This window comes from Notothenia rossii, assembly GCF_949606895.1.
Source record: "Notothenia rossii genome assembly, chromosome: 11".
NCBI classification, from domain to species: domain Eukaryota; kingdom Metazoa; phylum Chordata; class Actinopteri; order Perciformes; family Nototheniidae; genus Notothenia; species Notothenia rossii.
Window position 1 is genome coordinate 10,110,123 of NC_136910.1, and position 16,714 is coordinate 10,126,836.

The 16,714-nt window shown below is 39.3% G+C and overlaps 2 protein-coding genes across 4 annotated transcripts; one reads left to right on the forward strand and one right to left on the reverse strand.

Annotated features, from left to right (window-relative positions):
* Nucleotides 1–63: 63 nt before the first annotated feature.
* taco1 (translational activator of mitochondrially encoded cytochrome c oxidase I) lies at nt 64–2,758 on the reverse strand. Of its 2 annotated transcripts, none has more exons than XM_079660590.1 (6): nt 2,659–2,758; nt 2,219–2,504; nt 2,017–2,123; nt 1,537–1,664; nt 930–1,092; nt 64–636 (listed from the first exon to the last, which is right to left on the reverse strand). In XM_079660590.1, exons 2-6 carry the CDS (start codon nt 2,499–2,501, stop codon nt 427–429), a joined length of 891 nt encoding a protein of 296 aa, XP_079516716.1. In that variant the 5' UTR covers nt 2,502–2,504; nt 2,659–2,758; the 3' UTR covers nt 64–426. The 2 variants fall into 2 exon arrangements, with proteins under 2 accessions (XP_079516716.1, XP_079516717.1); XM_079660591.1 differs by having other exon boundaries at nt 2,645–2,739.
* Nucleotides 2,759–4,375: 1,617 nt separating this feature from the next.
* pth3r (parathyroid hormone 3 receptor) lies at nt 4,376–15,676 on the forward strand. 2 transcript variants are annotated; one of them, XM_079660588.1, is made up of 13 exons: nt 4,376–4,770; nt 9,317–9,422; nt 11,249–11,359; nt 11,488–11,612; nt 11,982–12,076; nt 12,181–12,328; nt 12,492–12,645; nt 12,734–12,794; nt 12,885–12,951; nt 13,042–13,136; nt 13,255–13,396; nt 13,815–13,856; nt 13,950–15,676. In XM_079660588.1, exons 1-13 carry the CDS (start codon nt 4,705–4,707, stop codon nt 14,409–14,411), a joined length of 1,674 nt encoding a protein of 557 aa, XP_079516714.1. In that variant the 5' UTR covers nt 4,376–4,704; the 3' UTR covers nt 14,412–15,676. The 2 variants fall into 2 exon arrangements, with proteins under 2 accessions (XP_079516714.1, XP_079516715.1); XM_079660589.1 differs by having other exon boundaries at nt 4,377–4,770; nt 11,985–12,076.
* The last annotated feature ends 1,038 nt before the right edge of the window (nt 15,677–16,714 follow it).

Consider the following 16,714-nt stretch of genomic DNA (forward strand, 5'->3'; position numbering starts at 1 on the left):
ATATTAAATTGATCCATGTCAATACATAAACGTTTCTTCCATATTCAATGAATAAAAGTTACATTTGATTTTGGTAAAATGTTTAATCTTCTCCAGCATCCCATGAATGATGAGCTAAAGAAAAGGGACGTCAATGTGGTTATCAATTCTTACTGTATTACAAACTTTTAAATACAGCATTGACTAGAATAAAATTAATGAAAATGCAGAAGTCTTTTGGCGCCGGCTCGTAATGATACTCGAGTAATTTCAATCTTTTGAGAGAATATATTACAGAAATGTCCATTTAAGTATACATCATGAAAAGGACCACAACTTTCTTCCGCTTATAGTTCCTCACAGACAAGCGGTACAGGTTTTTTCTCTTTCGAAATATAATATTCAACATGCGATATTCAGCGTCCACAAAATGTCCCGGATACGTCCTCAGCTGTCAGCCTGGATGTTGTCCCAGACTTGAACTACATCTGGACAGTCACTGAGGGCTTCTACTAGGATTAAAGCCGCCTCCAGCTGATCTTCACTCAGAGACAAAGATATGCGTGGTAAAAACTCCAACCCAACAGACGTGATCTCCAATCCAAGCTTCCCCAGTGAGGCCCGCACCTTACTGGTTTCCACCATGTCACAGATAAACTGAGGACAGAGAAACAAATCACAGTATTAGTTAAACTGTGGTTGGGCTGCAATTTACTATTATAGTCCTCATCAACAGTGTGTCTTCAAATGTGAGAAAATAGTGCCTTTAATAATTTCCAAATCCCAAGGTTAGGACAGCATTTGATCTGATAAACAGTCAAAAACACAAGATGGATATGCATTAAAATCATTAAAAAAAAAGAGAAAATGTGGTTATTTTCTTTATGGGACTGAATATTTCTATTGTTCCCTCATATTTCTGGACTGCTCTCCTTAGAAACATGTCTGACCCTCAGGATGGGCTGCTCCTCCTCATCCTCGCTCTCTTGGACATCTTCGGCTCCCGCCTCGATAGCCAGCTCCAGAGCTCTGTCTGTGGAGACGTTCTGACCCGGGACCACCACCACCCCCTTCCTGATGAAGTTGTGGCGCACTCCCTCTGAAATCATCCCTCTGTGGGTGAGTAGTGGGAGAAAACATAAGACTCCATTAAACTTCATGAGGCTACACTTGATTGAAATACATAAACCACATATGGGTTTGTATTAGGTACGTTTTGAGTTTAAAAGCTGTATTTTTCTCATTGTTGTGTTTATATTCTTAGCCCAGTAGCCACTAGGGACATCTAGTGGCTACTGACCAGTGGTGGAAGTGGTAGTAATACTATTGTCCTTAATACTCCAATACAAGTACAAAGTTCAGCAAAATGTTTTTTAACTATCAACATTAAAAGTACTCAGTGTAGAATATTTTCACAGTATAGCAGTGTTATAAAGTGTAATCATTTGCTTTTATCGCCTTGAAATATTGTGACATGTGAGTTTCAATGTTGAAGTGTGCAGAATGTTGTAGTGTGCAATTCGTAGTACAGAGCTGCTTCATATCATATAAGCATACCCGTTCTTTGAGAGCAGCCGTTTGATTTCATGGTTGGTGCCTGTGCGGTTGTCAGTCAGCGCCTCGATGAGCAGCATGCACCCCCCCGGCCCCCGAACTTCATAAGTGAGCTGCGACCCTGGTTTGGTCTTTTCCAGTCAAGCCAAGGAAAAATACATGAATGAGTTAATCGCAGCATTTTATATCATAACAATAGCATTTTCATGATATGTTCTATACTGGATAAGTATACAGACAGGTAACAACTAAGGAAACATTTGTTGTTCTCTTTGCTAAGTAGCATTGATGCTGTTAAGTATAAAGGACTTAAGCTGCTATTATAATAATAATAATAATAATATTTTTTTAATTATTATAGCACAATTAGTCTATTAAGATATTCTTTCCACATTTATTTTGTCATTCATTCATTATATTGGCTTTAGTCTAGGTCTGTATTTTGTTTAGTTATTTCATTCATTTTTCACCCATTCCACCTACCGCAGTCTTGATGGCGGACTCTATGGATGTTTTGGGCATGTTCTTGCTTCTGCACTGCTCCAGCACGTTGGCTAAATTTACATTCATCCCTGGGTTGGTTCCCCCTTCTGCAGATTAAACCAACATCACAATGAGCTAGCATGAAACGCTCCGAAATGTATATGCAATATCTTATTGTCTTTAAGACTCTTGAAGATCTTACCTTTCACAGCTACCTTTATCAGTAAAGCAAACTTCATGAACATCTTGCACCTCGCCACATCTTTAGGTCCCTTGATGTTTTTCACCTTTGACCACTTGTTGTGTCCTGCACAGAGGGCGGAGCACACCTGCAGCGACCGGGCAGGAGAGCTCCTCCACGGCGGGTAAAGCACACATGAAGCCGGGAAGAGGACACACTCCCCCGGGTCCAGAAACCTGCCTGAAGTCGCTAGTGTCCGGGGGCGTAGGATCCGGAGAGACCTCAGCACCGCCGCCCCCGCCATGCCCTTCAGAGTGGATACAGTGTTACAGTAACCTGCTGTACATGTGGAGGGAGACAATACTACGAGCCTCCGTATGCAGGTGAGGCCTTTAATTTCAGAAACCTGTAACTTTCAAATCATTAAATAAATGTAAAAGCCTTAACTTTTCCAAACGTACAGTTTTGACAAGTCGGCTGGACACGCAGCTGCTGCTGTCCTTGTTGTGAGACCGGTTACTTCCTGGTTGTGACGTCAGAACGTGACGTTAGAAATGGTCTCTTCAAAATAAAAGCGCAATAAAGGACAGTTCACTACAAAAATGAGAACAATACAAGATAATGTTGGTTATTGTATACAAATGTTTCTTTCTACCAAACTACACCTGCCAGGCATACCATCATTATATATATATATATATATATATATATATATATATATATATATATATATATATATATATATATATATATCACAGCTGGTTAAGGTGGAACTACTTTGAATGACTTTATGTCTACTGTTCCTGTGTATCTCCACCTAAAATAACATGTCTATTTACTCATAAATATATTTGTTTGTATAAGCTAATCATTTATATATATATAATATAATATAAAGTAACTTGTTATGGAGTATAAAGGTACAATATTGGCTAGCATAAAAAGGAAATAATCAGGTAAAGCAGACATTTACTTATTTAAGTACAGCACTTGCGTAGATGTACTTAGTTACATCAGTATGTTTGTTCATGTCAAATATTCACAGACGTTGCTGGTTCGTCATCTAATGAATACCATGCATACTAAATACTTATACTGTTGTCATTTACATTCTCCAATATAGTTGTATATATTCCTGGATAAAAGTAAGGAGTGCTGAATGAGAAAAATGTTGAATAACTCGTAAACCATGGGAACCTAAAATCTCTTAGAGGGCCCCTGGGTGTTTCTGGTTGACATTGGGAACATTTATATATAAGCACACATGTTAAACCACAACTGATCCCAAAAATAAGCCAAATTATTATTTATGATTCCCTTATCATTTGTGTATTCATTATATCTGATAGTATCAGCGAGGTTAGTTCTAGAGATGATAGGTTAATTGGCACAAACAGTAAGCAGTGTGAGTCTGGTCTGTATCATTGTCCTTCTAAAATGTCCGAGCGTGAGAACTGGAAAATAAATGTTGGACTCTTGGCATGGGACCAACGTTTATCAAATCATACTGCTTCTTTTTGATGATAAAGGGACATAATAATAATAATAATAATATTAATAAAAAGCCTGTGCTCCATTCTTGTCTAGGATAAAAAAACAAAAACATAAAAGAACATTTTTGTGCACTAGAGATCTGACCAATTAAGGCTAAGGAGAAGGTTTATATTCTAAGGAAGATTAATTAAATGTTTTTTACCTAAACATACAGGGAGAGTAATTCAAAGAACTTTACAGCAAAGGCAAGAAAATAGAACATTTAGAGACAGAATTACACTTTTGAAATACTGCATTAAAACATGTTGAAATTCCATACATTTATTGCATATAAATTACACAAAAGTGTGTCTGAATATTTGAAAAAAGTATTACTTTCATGCCACAATATTGTTATAGCTCTCTTTTAAGTTAAAACATCGTTAGGGGGTATTCTAAGAAAATATTGATATATGTAATCAATTGTGATTAAATCAGCAAACAGGCAAATATTGTATTACTGCCACTGCTTAAAGTCTTCATGCCTAATGAAAACGTCTATAGCTCCGCCCCTTTGACTTTGTCTGGAAGGAGACAAGCGGAAAAAAGACAGATCTACAAACAAGACAGCAGAGACAGAGGAGCAGAGCCGATGAGCACGAAGGGTTAACTGAGGTGGAAGCCACAGCCAATCAAAGCCAACCTGTGTTTGATAGACAGCCATCCAAAGAACTGTAAAAGGAGGAGATTTGGTCCACAGTGCTTCCCTCTGTCTCTCTTCTCTCATTACACACTTCTACATTATCCCTCAAACCTGAGACGCGGTGTCCACCGAGACTCGAGGAGAAGCCTGCAAAGAAGAGAACTTTTAAAAAGCTCCAGAAGAAGAATCTGCAGAAACAAGAACACCATGAGCAACGATGGGACACCAGAGAAGAAGAGACCTTAACTTTGGGATATGAGTTCCTTCAATGCAACGTTTTAAGATGTTCTGATGTCAAACAAACGTCCAGTTTGAGTCGAAAAAAGACGTCATGTCTCCTGCTAAAGGAACCGGTGTCTTGGCTCTTTTCCACAGTGCCATGATAGTGATGGCACTGGTGAGTTTAATCTACTTATCCTGATTGGTGATTGCATTGTTGATTACTTAATTGATTGAATGGGTTTCACAACTATTGTTTAACTTTTCTTTGTTTTTTATTTACTTTCCTCTATTTGATTACGTTTATCGACCAAGCATAGAGGGAAAAATAGTTTCTCTGCATTTACTTTTGGTCCCCGAAAACAATATTTGCAATCCCATTTTATTTTTTGTATTTATGATTTGTGCAACAAAGTTCTATTGGATCCTATTTCATTAGATCTTATTTGTATTGGGAATCACCTCCTTAAATGAAACATAGCAGCAATTCAATTCTCAGTCTCAAGGATTCGTTTTTATATTCTACATTTAAGCTTTTCACACAGGAGCTTTATATCTTACACTATAACATGACTGAGTCAGAAATAATCCTCCCAAATATAGAAAATGTCATGTATCTGTGACTCTCTTTGATCGTTATGTACTTCAGAAAAGGTGCCAGCCATTCACAAGCAACACTCAGCATAGAGAGTGTGGTTTTTCTTTTTTTTTAACAAGTGAGGGGATAGCGAATCGTTTTTTTTTTTAGCAGTATGGACCCTTTAACTGAATGCCTAACTAATACCATAGAAATAACAACAAAACTAATATAATTGTAGGATATGTTGCCTCTACATTAGTGAAATGACTGATAACAACTAGGGAATTGCACAGGTACCTCACTAAAGTGCAGAATCTCCACAATAACAAATCACCTGTGGCCTGCTTTACCTCACCTCCATCCGGGTGACCCCTTTAACCTTTCACCCACTGAAGCGTGACCCCCCCCTGCAGCTCCCAGACCACCGTGGCCTCTGAGCGCCGTCTCTTTATCTTCGCCGGGTCGATCCTGAGTGTCGACCTCAAGCAGAATTACAACCTCCTGCTCAGTCAGCCCGAAAATCACTTCACATGAAGCAGAGGTCTGAGAGAGCAAATTCAATTATGATACAAAGGAGAGCTGATTGTTTTGCTAACACTCCCTGTCCGTCAGCACAAAACCCTCCTGTGCAACGAAAGGGAACCACTTCTCCGTATTTACTTGCTTGTTTTAATTTATGGGGATGTTTTGTCGAGGCCGTCTTTGTTTAACATTAAACTTCCAATATCTAATTGTGGGCAGAAATTATCGACGAGTGTTTTAATGGAATTGCCAACACAGCCAGAGTGTCCACAGTCCACACAAAAACAACAAGTGGATTCATCTGAATTCTCTGTGTTGACTTTGGCTTCAAGTGCCCCCCCCCAAAAACAAATCACTGTAAGGAATGAGTGATACAATACTAAAAACAGTGCTCACCCATTGACGGTTTATTTGAAAGGCTTATGCCAAGAATGTTAGTTATCACATATCCATCAACATGAGCAAAAGTTTCCAGTTAGTTAGTTTCCTTTGCTTAAAGTTACAATTTGAAAGATCTTTTCTTTATAAGTGGTAGTTGCAGCTGGATCTCAATTCCTATAAATTAAAACAGTGTGCACCCCTTGTGATTTTTCCCAGGATTATTTCCACAGACACCATCAGTGGGGTCAAACCCCATGGTACCTCATTCAGCGATAAATAGAGTTTTGACTGACTGAATTCAAATCTTTGAGATTATGGCTTTACAGAAAATAGTAAATATATATACAAGTATATATTCAAATATATATTCAAATATGTTGTTCAACTTTTAGATTAAGAATCCTATTTAAAGGAATATTCTATTCACAACATGACCATTTGAATATACATTTCTCACAAATCTCAAGAATGTATTTTCTCTCGCATGGATATATCGGGAAACTGAAACTGTCTTGAAGAATTTAAGTAAATGGGTTTAACATCAACTCTGATTGTGATGTATCACCCAAGTCTCATTTATCAAGTCAAATGCTCACTTCTTCCATGTGCATTTTTGCTAAACCTTGAAAAACTGATGGTGCATTCACACTGAATGTGAATTTAAGATTTAAGATATCGTTCGTGTCATTCCTGCTGCCTGTCCGTTGGCTCCTTTGTATTGAGCCTAAAGTTGTAAGTATCAACTATGAAAGTGCTCAGTCTTCTGAAAAACAGCCCTCATGATGGATAACGTTTATATATTACGTTATGAGATGCTTTTATTCATGCAACTTAACTATTCTACCTCTTTCCAACTTTTGCCAAGTCTCTTTCTTTGAATATCTCTGCCTAATCGCTTCTCTCACCGCCCTCTTCTGTCGGTCAAAGGATTCTCATGTGATTTCTGTAGTTGCTAGTTTTGCTGCTCTGTTGTGAAATGTAGCCGCCAACACAGATCTGCTTGTGTGGAGCAGCTCTCACCGGCATGGCCAAGGCCTCGAGGTAAAGACCCCCATGTGGCGATTGGCCGCCCCTCCACTGAAAAAAAAGCAGTTTGCGAGGGATCACGACATACCGCACCCTCACAAAACTATTTCACAACACCTGGAGGCAGCACATCAGATCCTCTGGAGGTTCTGCGGCTGACACATCGCCCTGTAGCTGGGAAAATACTTCAGAGGAGGGACTTCAGTGGGTTTTCCGATGCTTTATTTGAGTAAAGTACAAATGTCACACTGGGAAAATCCTGCATTTAAATCGTTTCCTAAGTAAAAGTATGTAAGCAGGCAGTAGTGAAAGAAGAACTGTTTGTATATATATATATATAGCCTATGTTAATAAAGTAAAATTACTCATCATACCATAGTGTAGAATACTCTGTTCGAGTCCAATATCCAACATTTTACTTGAGTAAACGTATGAAAGTATGAGTGTCAGAATATTCTTAAATCACAAAAGTAATTTTAATATTATATTTATTATATTAGTATATTAATTCTGCACACCAACCCATTTCCGATTAATATCTAATATGCTTTTGGATACAAATTGGATAATAATCATAGATGCATTATTTTGACTGAGGATCTTTGACTATATTCTGCTGGGTAATTTGTTATTTCCACCAAGGGATCAATAAAGTCAATCCTAACCTCTAACTAGAAAATGCATTTCCTGCAGAAAATGCGTGCGAATGCTGTAAACTGTGTACATTTGTTGTTGAATTTAGCTGAAAAAGCTGAATATGTTATTAGTTGAATGGTCTCTGTAGCTGCTTTTAGCTACAAAAACCAAGTAAGTGTGTTGCTGAATTTAGCGGAGAAATGCAGAAAAGTGAAATGATTTGAATCAAAATTGTTACAACTCAAATGAATTGCAATGACTTTGTTGGAAACTTGAAAGTGAAATGTTAAACTGGAAGAGTAGGAAAAATAGTGAAGAAGCTTAATATTTAAAAGAAAGGGTTTAAAAAAGGTATAAACAACAAACTGTATAGCCTCAATGTCCTGAAATAGCTGAATACGTTAATAGTTGAATGGTTTCTGTAGCTGAAAGTAGGCTGAAGGAGTTAGATATTAAATGTAAATAGTAGTGAATGAATGTGTATTAAGAAGAGAAAAAAAAGTAAAAACCAGACAGAATATTTTAACTGCACACTTTTGAACTAAAACCATACGTCACCAATAATGTATAAAATATGTGGAACATGTTGAAGTCAGTATGAAGTCTCCATCCGACAGAAAGTCTTTAAACTCCAGTCTGTTTCTCAGTGTTTGTTTCTGTGCTGAGCACCTAATCATAACACCTGTGTGTAAGCCCAGAGATCAAAGGTTACTATGGTGACGACGTTATCAAACACCTGTGTACGTGAGCCCAGAGATCAAAGGTTTCCAAGGAGATGTGCTGTGAAAGGAGAGCCTTTCCATTGTTCTGAATGAGAAATAAACCTCTTACATTTCTAACTATAGTTTAAAAACGGTAGCTGCTTTCGTAAAATGTCGACGCGTGGAGGATGTCAGGACCCTGACGAGCATCGGAATCTGCTTTTTGTGTACTTTCGGGTCCATAATGTGGCATGTTTGGCAGATTTACTAAGAAAAAATGGCGAAAGGCGAATTTCAAGCTCTCCTCCACTCTAGCTGTGACATCACGCACTCTAGCCTTTAACGAGCTGCGCAATACACACTCATGTTAAAATCTGAAGAAGGCTTCTTTACCAAGCTCCAAACTAAGTTAAATATCTCAAAAAGTATAAACTTCAAAAACAAGAAAAGCCATAGCACACATGTCCTGAAGGAGCTGAAGATTTTAATATTTGAATGGTTTCTGTAGCTGAAAGTATGTGGAAGGAGTAGCACAAGGTGTAGGTAAAAGAGGATTTTGAAGGTTCCTCCCATTGAGTCACATGTTAAAAAAAATTTTTAAAAAGCTGAATATTTCAAAAAGTATTACATATTTTGAAAAAGTTGAAAGTTTACCATCATGTGCTGAAAAGGCTGAATAGTTTGATATTTGGATGGTTTGTGGCTGTTGCACAGCATTCACACTTATAGATGATAAGTTATTTGTTGGTTATATACTGTAGTGGCGTAAAAATATAATGTAGCAGCAAATGGGAATGCTCAATTAAATTACCTCAAAATTGTACTTAACTAACATGTTCCCCGTCACTTCAATAACTTTATTGCATCTTTCTATACAGATCGACTCTGATGATGTCATCACCCGAGATGAGCAGATCTACGTTCTGATTGGTGCTCACGCCCGGTGTGAGAGGAACATCCAGGCACAGTTGGCCCTGGTTAAAGGTTAGCATGCTTTTTTTGGATAATTGTATCCATTTAAATTAGGGACAAGACAGTGCTCAATGTAGTTTTCTTGTCATTAAAAAGACTATATGAATACAATGTAAACCTTTCCATAACATTACTTAAACATTTTGAATATGTTGAGTTTGCCAATTAAAGTCAAAGAGTTTTGTTATCTTTTAAAAATATTTATTTCATAGCATACCAATTGTTACTATGAAAACAGAAGAGGTCAGGGAGTGCATGTCCAAATATGTAATCAGAAACTGTATTTATGACATCAATTGTTTATTTTGGATCAGATATGGCACCCATCCAATATCCTGCTGAGCAGTATCTCTGTGATTAACAGAGATGAATTTGGGTGCAGACAAAAGCAGGTCATTTTTCATTCATGCTACTGATTAATTGTTTGATTGATCTATTTGGAGAGGAAGATGGAGCCTACAGTCTGAAGAAAAGTAATGTCCAAGCGAGGCACAGCAAACATCAGATCCACAGATATCATACAAAATCCTCCAATATAAAAGTATAACAATAAAAGATTTGACAGTATATATTTTAGGAAACCATAACACGTGATATTTTCTTCAATCATAACCATTCAAACCTTTTTTGAGATTCTTTAATGGAGTATTTCCATGTAATGCTACTTGTTTCTTCAACTCCATGTCAGAGAAACAACATTTAACTAACAGCTCCTTTTTAATATTTCTAATTAAAGTTTTCACCCAAAACATGACAACACCAGAAGAGTGCACTAGTCATGATGCTTTTATACAGATTGAACTACCCAGTACAGTATCTAAAGTGGTTAAATGCAGCTACACTGAACAAAAATATAAATGCAACACTTTTGTTTTTGCTCCTATTTTTCATGAGATGAACTCAAAGATCTAAAACATTTTCTATTTACACAAAATAACCATTTCTCTCAAATATTGTTTACAAATCTGAAAAAATCTGTGATAGTGAGCACTTCTCCTTTGCCGAGATAATCCATCCCACCTCACAGGTGTGGCATATCAAGATGCTGATTAGACAGCATGATTATTGCACAGGTGTGCCTTAGGCTGGCCACAGTAAAAGGCCACTCTGAAACGTGCAGTTTTGCTTTATTGGGGGGTCTGGGGGGGTCCGAAAACCCTAGGGTTAAACCCTAACCCTAACCCTAACATGTCACCCATCTCCTTCGCATAGAGTTGATCAGGTTATTGATTGTGGCCTGTGGAATGTTGGTCCACTCCTCTTCAATGGCTGTGCGAAGTTGCTGGATATTGGCAGGAACTGGAACACGCTGTCGTATACGCCGATCCAGAGCATCCCAAACATGCTCAATGGGTGACATGTTAGGGTTAGGGTTAGGGTTTAACCCTAGGGTTTTCGGACCCCCCCAGACCCCCCCAATAAAGCAAAACTGCACGTTTCAGAGTGGCCTTTTATTGTGGCAAGCCTAAGGCACACCTGTGCAATAATCATGCTGTCTAACCAGCATCTTGATATGCCACACCTGTGAGGTGGGATGGATTATCTCGGCAAAGGACAAGTGCTCACTATCACAGATTTCTTTCAGATCTGTGAACAATATTTGAGAGAAACGGTTATTTTGTGTATATAGAAAATGTTTTAGATCTTTGAGTTCATCTCATGAAAAATGGGAGCAAAAACAAAAGTGTTGCATTTATGTTTTTGTTCAGTGTATATTTGTCTAGTAATTACAATTAAATGCTGCTTACTGATGGATCAAATAAATACTCATTGAATATGAAGGAAAGCTCAAACTTTATCTTTACCTGTCTAACAGCTGTGTTCCTTTATTTGTGAAGAAGGTGACTGTGTCCCCGAGTGGGACGGGATCATCTGCTGGCCGTGGAGCAAGGCGGGTCAGCTGGTGTCAGTGCTGTGTCCAGAGTACATCTACGACTTCAACCACAGAGGTGGGTCAGCTCAGGAGACGCTAACACGCAGGAATAATGATAGAGCAGCTTAACAAGGAGGACATAAACGTTATTCAAATGAAAAATTACACTATTGCTAATGTTTTGCACTCCTGTGACCCATGCAGGACGAGCTTACCGACAGTGTGACGCGTCAGGAAACTGGGAGCAGGTTGCCAGTATCAACCGCACTTGGGCTAACTACTCCGAGTGCACCACATACCTGACCTCCAACCACAGGATTGAAGAGGAGGTACGCACATGTGTGTTTGTCTACATACGAAGAGTGTTTGGATTTTGACAGATTTTGAAATCTTCAGTGTTGCAGAATACTGCTGTTTAACAGTGTATTCAGATCCGTAGTACCAAACTGTGCAAATACTATATTCAAAATCTAAACACATCTGGAATACATGGTTTTTACTGGACACGTAAGCAATGGTAAACTGGAATCTCAAGTTGACTAAAGCTGAGAAATTCACAGTAAAAAGTATTGTATTTGCTGTTGAGATGCTGTAAAGTAGAATAACAATATAAAGCAGCGTAAATTAGTAATACCTCAGCACCTAGACATACCTGGTGTCTGTTGCGCACTATTAACCATGTTTTTGTTTTGCTTCAGAAGGTGTTTGAGAGACTCCACCTCATGTACACTGTCGGATATTCCATTTCTCTAGCATCGCTGTTGGTAGCCGTCTCCATCCTCTGCTATTTCAAGTGAGAAACATGAACACATCTCTTCAAAAAGCATCGGTATTCACAGTCTATTGTCTACATCATCAACAACATACAAGTCAAAATATGTGTCTTTAACCCTATAGGCGGCTCCACTGCACACGCAATTACATCCACATTCACCTCTTCTCCTCCTTCATAAGTCGGGCAGTCAGCATTTTCGTGAAGGACACCGTGCTCTACTCCATATCTGAAGACAGAGAGGAAGACTTCAATGCATTGAAGCCCCCTATGGTGAACAATGTGTTTTCATATTTATAAACATTTATTCTGTTAACACCATAACTGTGCTGACAGCATACCGTCAAACTATTCCTTTATTAGAAACGGAGCTAATGGACTTTTCATGTCAACATTTTATGGCATGTTGATGTTTCCTTCTTCTTTGTGTCCTCAGGCCGGCTGTAAAGCGGCCGTCACTCTCTTTCTTTATTTCCTGGCGACCAATCATTACTGGATCCTGGTGGAGGGGTTGTATCTTCATAGCCTCATCTTCATGGCCTTCCTCTCTGACAAGAACTACCTGTGGGCCCTCACCATCATCGGCTGGGGTGAGCTGCATCAGACCAGATACTCTGCTGTCTTACAGTGGATTAAACAAACTCACATTATCCTAATATCTCTCTCCGCTCCTCCCAGGTGTTCCAGCTGTGTTCGTGTCTGTCTGGGTCAGTGCTCGAGCATCGCTGGCGGACACACAGTGAGTCTTGTGATGCTTTTCAGTGTTTTATATTACCACAAAGCTGTGTCATAATTCCTCACGTTTCCTTTTTTCTCCCTTTGCTTTCAGATGTTGGGACATCAGTGCAGGGAAACTGAAGTGGATCTATCAAGTTCCCATTCTGGCAGCTATTGTTGTAAGAAAAAATACTTTTTCAGACTATTGTATATACGGTAAATACCTTTTACACTTGGGTTGATTCTAACTGCGGCCTCTGTCCATACAGGTGAATTTCCTCCTCTTTGTTAATATAATACGTGTACTGGCCTCTAAACTGTGGGAAACAAACACTGGTAAATTGGACCCTCGGCAGCAGTATCGGTAATATTTATTTTACTTTGAAATTCCACTGAAAATGTTTAATAGACATCCATCATTCTACACTATAGTTTTTACAAAAGTTAAAAAACGACATGAATGTTGTGCTGTTTATCTTCAGGAAGCTGCTGAAGTCCACATTAGTCCTCATGCCGTTGTTTGGAGTTCACTACATGGTGTTCATGGCTCTCCCCTACACTGAGGTCACAGGGCTGCTGTGGCAGGTTCAAATGCATTACGAGATGTTCTTCAATTCGTCTCAGGTCAGAAAACACAATTATAAACTCTGCATAGAATGCTGTGATTTAATGTTTAATTCAAGCTTCTATTATGACTATGATTATAACTTCTATTGAAATGCTTTAAAAAAGCGTTGGAGTGCTAAATCCAGAAATATTATCTCAGGGTTGTTGGCTACTATGAGGCAACATTTCTGAAAACCTGAACTCGTGAAAAAAAAGTTTCAAGGATTTATATTTATATATGTTATTTTAACACATTTCAAGTGTGTGATATTACATTTTAAACAATGCACTTATTTGCTTTTTGCCATATAAAATATATATACCACACATGGTCTGTGTGGTAAACATTGCTTTTCAGCCAGCAGCTGTTAGCTTAGCTTAGCATAAAGACTGTGCCATGATGTTTTGTTTTTTAACTAAATTACATTTTTTTCAGGGCTTTTTTGTGGCATTCATCTACTGCTTCTGCAATGGAGAGGTAATGAATCAGTTACTTTTGAAAAGCAGATGTACTCTAATAATAAATGAAAAAAACATAACTTTCTGTCTGTCTCCCTCCTTCTGTTCTCAGGTGCAGGCGGAGGTAAAGAAGGCGTGGTTAAGACGCAGCCTCGCTCTTGACCTCAAGCAGAAAACCAAGATGACCAGCAGCGGAGGCAGCTGTTACTATGGCGGCATGATGTCTCACACCACCACACACAGCGTCAGTCTGTCTGCTGCCAACCCCCGGGCTCTGTCCTCAGGAGGAGCCTCGGGCGGGGGGGCAGGGGTCAGGCCGCCACGCCACGGCTCCCTCCACCCGCAGAGCAGCCTGCCTGGATACGTGCCCGGTGATGCTGAGACCCCCGGCCCCCAGCAGGAGCTGCCAGTGAGGAAGCCATCCGGGACGGAGAAGGGAGTTTTTGCCAGGCACACCAGAGCCAGCAAGGAAAATCATGACAGCAAAACTCATGGAGCACCTGAGGCACAAAACCCAGGAGCAGAAGATCCAGACAGCAGCTTATCTCTGCAAGAGCTGGAGACCATCCTGTGAATGTTTTCAGTATTTGAGGGATGAGCATAAATGAAGAAGTCATTTCTACAAACCTCTTTGTTGATTTGTAAGACTGAGGACCTACATGACATTTTTAGGGTTTACTTGTGTTGGGATTGTTTTGTCAAGGTCAGGAAAAAAGTTAAGTCTCTCAACTTTTGTGTTCGTCATTTATTTATACAACTAAAGGTAGAAAGGCAAGGGGGGGAAAGAGAGGGGAATACTTCGGGAAAATCAGATTTTTACCTGTGTTGCTTCAGTATGGACTGGCAAAACGTTGAACACGGAGTCCTTGAAGGGCTCAGGAAAATGGACGACTACAATTCCATGACAGCTATTTGCTCATGGAGATTTTGTGAATTTGTCAAAAACTGAGCAGAGCTTATTATAAGGAATCACTCTGTACATTTTCATTGTTATGAGGATGATACTCAACTATATTTATCCATCAAGCCTGATGAAACCAATCATCTAAATACAATTCAATGCTGCCTCAAGGACTTAAAAACATGGATGACCTTACATTTTTTTATGTTAAACACGGCCAAAACTGAAGTTATTGTACTCAGCCCAGTTAAGTCGCTTCAGCTGATTCAAAATGCTGCAGCTCGTGTACTAACTAGAGTTAGGAAAAGGGACCACATTACTCCTGTTCTGGCTGCCTTACACTGGCTATATAGATTCTATCTATATGGCACTGATTATACCCTACTGTCCTACTAGGGCATTGCGTTCCAAGAATGAAGGGTTGTTGGTTGTTCCTAGTCTCTAAAAGTACAATGTGAGCCGGGAATTGTGGCTGATCCTGTTGCTGTGGTCCTGGATCCTGAGTCCTGTATCCTGACTCCTGGATCCTGAGTCCTGGATTTTGAGTTGTGGCTGAACCTGTCACTGTGGTCCTGCCTGACTCTCATCATACTACTTCCCTGATGGCTTCATCTTCTTATTATACACACATGCATTTCCAAACATTTGGTCTACCTATGTTGTAAATGTATTATCTTTTCAATTTACACACGGCATCTATTGCACGTCTGTCCGTCCTGGGAGAGGGATCCCTCCTCTGTCTCTCTCCCTGAGGTTTCTCCCATTTTTCCCTTTAAACTGTGGGTTTTCTCTGGAAGTTTTTCCTTGTACGATGTGAGGGTCTAAGGACAGAGGGTGTCGTATTGTCATACTGATATTCTGTACAAACTGTGAAGTCCACTGAGACAAATGTAACATTTGTAATATTGGGCTCTATAAATAAACATCGGTTGATTGATTGATGAGCTTGTTTTTTGCTTACCAACGGTCTTAGGTAGTTTTTTTGTAGGTAGGATCAAACTACCATCACATAAAATATGAGTATAGGAACACAAACACATTTTAGAAAATGACACTGAAGGCCTTTTCTCATTACAGAGTTCAAAATCAGGATTGTATGCAAGAGTTGTTGTGAATCTTTTTAATAACATCTCACTGTAAATTGAGTGAACGTGTATTTATGCTTTTAAATGATGTCAACAGAGTTTGATAATCTGTGAAAATGTGACGCTGTAGGGAATTAAGAAAAGTCAAAGGCAGGACCTGGATGTTTACACAGGAAGACTTTTTGGTGATATTTCTCCCTCTTCACATCTTTCCTGTGTTGGATTTTCCAGACCAGACTGGCTGACCCCAGTTCAAATGCTGTGTGTGTGTGTGTGTGTGTGTGTGTGTGTGTGTGTGTGTGTGTGTGTGTGTGTGTGTGTGTGTGTGTGTGTGTGTGTGTGTGTGTGTGTGTGTGTGTGTGTGTGTGTGTGTGTGTGTGTGTGTGTGTGTGTGTGTGTGTGTGTGTGTGTGTGTGTGTGTGTGTGTGTGTGTTATGAATCTGCTGTAGCAATTTTAAATTAAAAACACCACGGCCCCATGACTTTAGGTCACATCCATTAACCATAAGGGTCTAGTTTTACCAAAACATTAAAATATCTGAAGCTTGTGTTAGCCACAGACCTTTTCTCAGACATCTAACTAAAAACACAAAACATTTAATGCTAACTCTTTTCCAGATGTTAAGACTAATTGCTTCAGAACTCTATATAATTATCATTCAGCAGTGTCCAGACAGCTTGTCTAGACAGCGTATGTCTCTGTTCTTGTCAATATTGTAAATACAGCCATATTTATCAGCCTGATTGGACCCTAAGGGCTGACACAAACCTTCTGCCCCTCGCAGGCCAAACCCCAGCCCCTTCCTCCCCGTAACCTCTGCCCCGACCACCCTCACAACACCGTCCAGAATGTCACACTTTGTCCTCAGGATCTGACTTCGAGCTTCAGGA